Source organism: Anneissia japonica, unplaced genomic scaffold (genome assembly GCF_011630105.1).
Source record: "Anneissia japonica isolate Jap-2015-1 unplaced genomic scaffold, ASM1163010v1 scaffold1258_len173354_cov150, whole genome shotgun sequence".
NCBI lineage: Eukaryota > Metazoa > Echinodermata > Crinoidea > Comatulida > Comatulidae > Anneissia > Anneissia japonica.
The window spans coordinates 152,168-155,898 of NW_022754736.1; the positions used below are offsets into that span (position 1 = coordinate 152,168).

The following is a 3,731-nucleotide window of genomic DNA, read 5'->3' on the forward strand; positions in this document are numbered from 1 at the left end:
ATTTTTTATTTTATTTCCAAAATAATCCAACAGCGGAAGCCAATTACAGGATGTCTTATAATACATATAAATATATAGAAAAATACAAACAAGTGAAAGATAAATTGATAAATAACATTACAGTATAAAATGGAAGAGAAATTTACAAATATATTGCAAAAAATTATATCTTAAGCTAAAAATTGCAAGTTAAAAAAAATACAGATAAAAAATCCAGATTGGTAAATAAACAAACAAATGCAAAACAAGTAAATAATTAATAAAATTACATTAGAAAATCGGAATTGGTAAAATTTTTTATAAAAATATTGCGAATGACATCTTAAGCTAAGAGTTGCGGAAACAAAAAAGAAATTAAAATAAAAAATTTAAAAAATTAAAAATTAAAAAATAAATAAATTTTTAAAAAATAAATAAATATGCAGACATACAAAAGGAAACAAAACACAGATCCAACACAAGCACATAGACAAGACAAAATAATCAAAAACAAAGCAGACAAAACACGGAAGAAGAAAACATAAAAAAACGGACAGAACACAGAACAAAGGTCAAACAGAAACACACACACACACACACAAATTAAGGAATTAACCCACCCAGAAAAAAGCCACTTAGGTATTATGAAGTAAAGATTGCGATAAGCTGTTTTCGAATGAACTAAGGCTCTGGTGAAAAATATCTATCAACGTAAAATTATGAGAAAGTTTATTAAATGAGAGGGCAAGACGATGAATAAAACCATTTTTAGTGCAATTGACTCTGTTTAAGGGAACCAAAAATAGGTCATTGCGACGAGAGCCGGGTCTATTGATCTTGAGAGGAAATAAGGAACATAAAGTAGTATCAAAAATAGAATTAACACATTTGAAAAGAAAAACCATGTCAAATATATTTCTCTTTTCATTAAGTGAGGGAAGAGTGTATGAAACAATATTATCATTTTTTTGTGATTAATAAAATATAAAAATTTAGACTGGACTCTCTCAATCCGATGGGCTTGTGAAACAGAAATAGAATTATAAATAACACTGGAATAATCAAAAATAGGTCTGATTAAGGAGATATAAAGATGCAATTTGTTTATTTGGTCAATGGTTTTACAATGACGCCAAAATACTCCGAGCAACCGGTTACCTTTGCTAACAATGGCATCAACATGTTGGTTGAAATTAAGTTTTGAATCCAAAAGAATACCAAGATCTTTTTGTACATAAACTCTGCTAATACAAGTACCCTCAAGATTATATTAAAAATAAAGGGAGATTTTTTTAGACTAATAGTCATGACGACACGTTTAGTGGGATTGAGAGAGAGATTCCAATCAGCTGACCATTTACACAGCCTATTAAGATCATCTTGAAAGGCTAAGGCGTCATTTATATTCGTGACCCTGTGGAACAGCTTCAAGTCATCAGCAAACATTAAACAATGGGAATTTTGAAAAATAGAAGGGGCGTCATTAATATACATATTAAACAAAAGTGGGCCTAAAATTGAACCATGAGGCACTCCAGATGTGACAGGCAACTACTCTGACGCAGCACCTTTATAAGTAACCCTCTGTTTTCTGTTCTGAAAATAGTTTTGTAACCAAGATAGTACAGAGCCACGAATCCAAAACTTCATAGCCTTGTGGACTAGGAGGTCATGACAGACAGAATCAAAGGCCTTAGAGTAATCAGTGTACACTACATCACACTGAATCTTCTTGTCAATGGTGGTATAGACATACGATAACATAGTTGCCAAATTTATCTGACATGATCTCCCAGGGACAAAGCCATGTTGCTTGGGAGACAAAACGGGTGCAACATGGTTGTCAATAACATCAAAAACAATTTTTTCCAAACTTTTGGAAAGGGTAGGCAAAATTGAAATAGGACGAAAATTTGCAACAGAATCGCGAGATCCACCCTTATGGATTGGGCAGATATTAGTACGCTTCCAAGCAGAAGGGAACACACCAGAGGAAACAGAGAGCTGAAAAATGTGGGTAAAAGGTGCAGACAGAGATTTAGCGCAATATTTAAGAACTTTGTTACTTAGCCTGTCACACCCGGATGCCTTATGGGATTGAATAGCTTGAAGAAGCTGTTCCACACTGAGTTTAACAGAAATAGATGAAAGATATGATAAATATTTTTCTTTTGCCAAGTGTTTAAATATCATACGAGCACTCCTAAAATCATCTTTATGAAATTGAGTATTCCATTCTTTCAGTATTCTCCTTTTGTGTTCTTTAAGTTTCAATGCAGATCGCAGGGACTTATCAAACCAAGGGGGAAGATTTTTTTTAGGAGTGATCGTAGGAACAGTATTCTTAATAGCAGCATGAACAACAGAACAAAATGTGTCGAGAGCATCGTCAACATCAACATTCGATAATATATTATTCCATGAAATGTGGTTAAAAGTATTACTTAACTCAGACCAATCAGTTTTAGAAAAATTGAAGACAGGTCTACTGCAAAATTTTTGTTTGCGAGGATTCATAAATTCAAGTTCAATATGAAGTGAATCATGATCGGACTTGAAAATATCATCGCCAACAGAAACTCTGCAATTACGGTAGGAATTATTACACAAAAAAAACAAGATCTAAACTATTTTTGCCTCTAGTTTTTAAAAAATTATGCTGAACAAAAGAAAAACTGTTTAAAATAAGGTCTTTGAAGGAGATATTGATAACATTGCTATTCAAACAGGTATGACCACCATCAGAATTCAACGTGAAATCTGGCAAATTAAAATCGCCAATGAGCATTATATCGGAGGATGGTTCAAACTGATGCAACTGAACTAGTGATCTATGGAGAAGTTCAAGATATTTACACTTGGAATTAGGTGGTCGATAGTACAATCCAATTATACATGTTTTAGTATTCGATGCCTTGAGTTCAATCCATAATAGTTCATTGCCGGGTATATCATATTCAAATAATCTTCTAGAACGATATTTTTCAGTAACCAGGAACATCAATCCACCACCACGTGTATTGTTCTGACGATCCAAGCGATATAGAGCATAGACTTTAGTTAGGAAAGGCGTCGTCCACATATTTGTTTAACCAGGTCTCGCAGAGTGCCACAATGTCATACTTGTTATTAACTAGATTCGCCATTAAAACATAGTCATCCATCTTATTTTTGACACTGCGGACATTTTGATAATAGATAGCAAGGCAACGTCCATCTTCTGGACCCGTATTTAGTTCAATGTCGCCATTAAGCACAATTCGCGTAGACAGGCCACATGATTTGAATAGTAAGGTACAGCTCGTCCACAGTTTCTTGTATTAAGCTTCAAAGAAGTAATAATGAGCGACTTTGTACTCACAAGTAAAAAGTGGATACACCTTAGGCCTGATCGAGGCCAAATCCCTGTCCATTTGTTTGCAGTAGCCATAGTGTTCAGGGTTGAAAGTCACGTAGCATCTAGTTGCAGTGGGCTGGGTAATGTAATAGTTGTGGCTAAGATTAACAACAGCAATTGGAGGGCAGATATAGCAAAATTCACCAAAAAGGAGCCCTCTACATCTTCTAGGTGTGTTAAACAACGAAGTACCACAAAACAAATATAGATAAGTTATCAAAAATGCAGAAAATCAGGTGGTACAGATAAAAAATATAGCGAGTAAAAATACACTCAATGCGGACCTAGTATGATAGAGCAACGAGTAGCTAGGGAGCTACAAAGAACAATAAAGGGCGTGAACTTATACACATCT

General features: G+C 34.1%; 1 protein-coding gene across 1 annotated transcript in view; it reads right to left on the reverse strand.

Annotated features, from left to right (window-relative positions):
- The window catches only part of LOC117123220 (organic cation transporter protein-like), an 18,484-nt gene that overhangs the window by 12,191 nt on the left and 2,562 nt on the right, over positions 1–3,731 (reverse strand). The window contains exon 3 of the mRNA XM_033269069.1: positions 2,836–3,062. Coding sequence (XP_033124960.1) covers positions 2,836–3,062 — 227 coding nt within the window. The remainder of the gene's footprint in view (positions 1–2,835; positions 3,063–3,731) is intronic.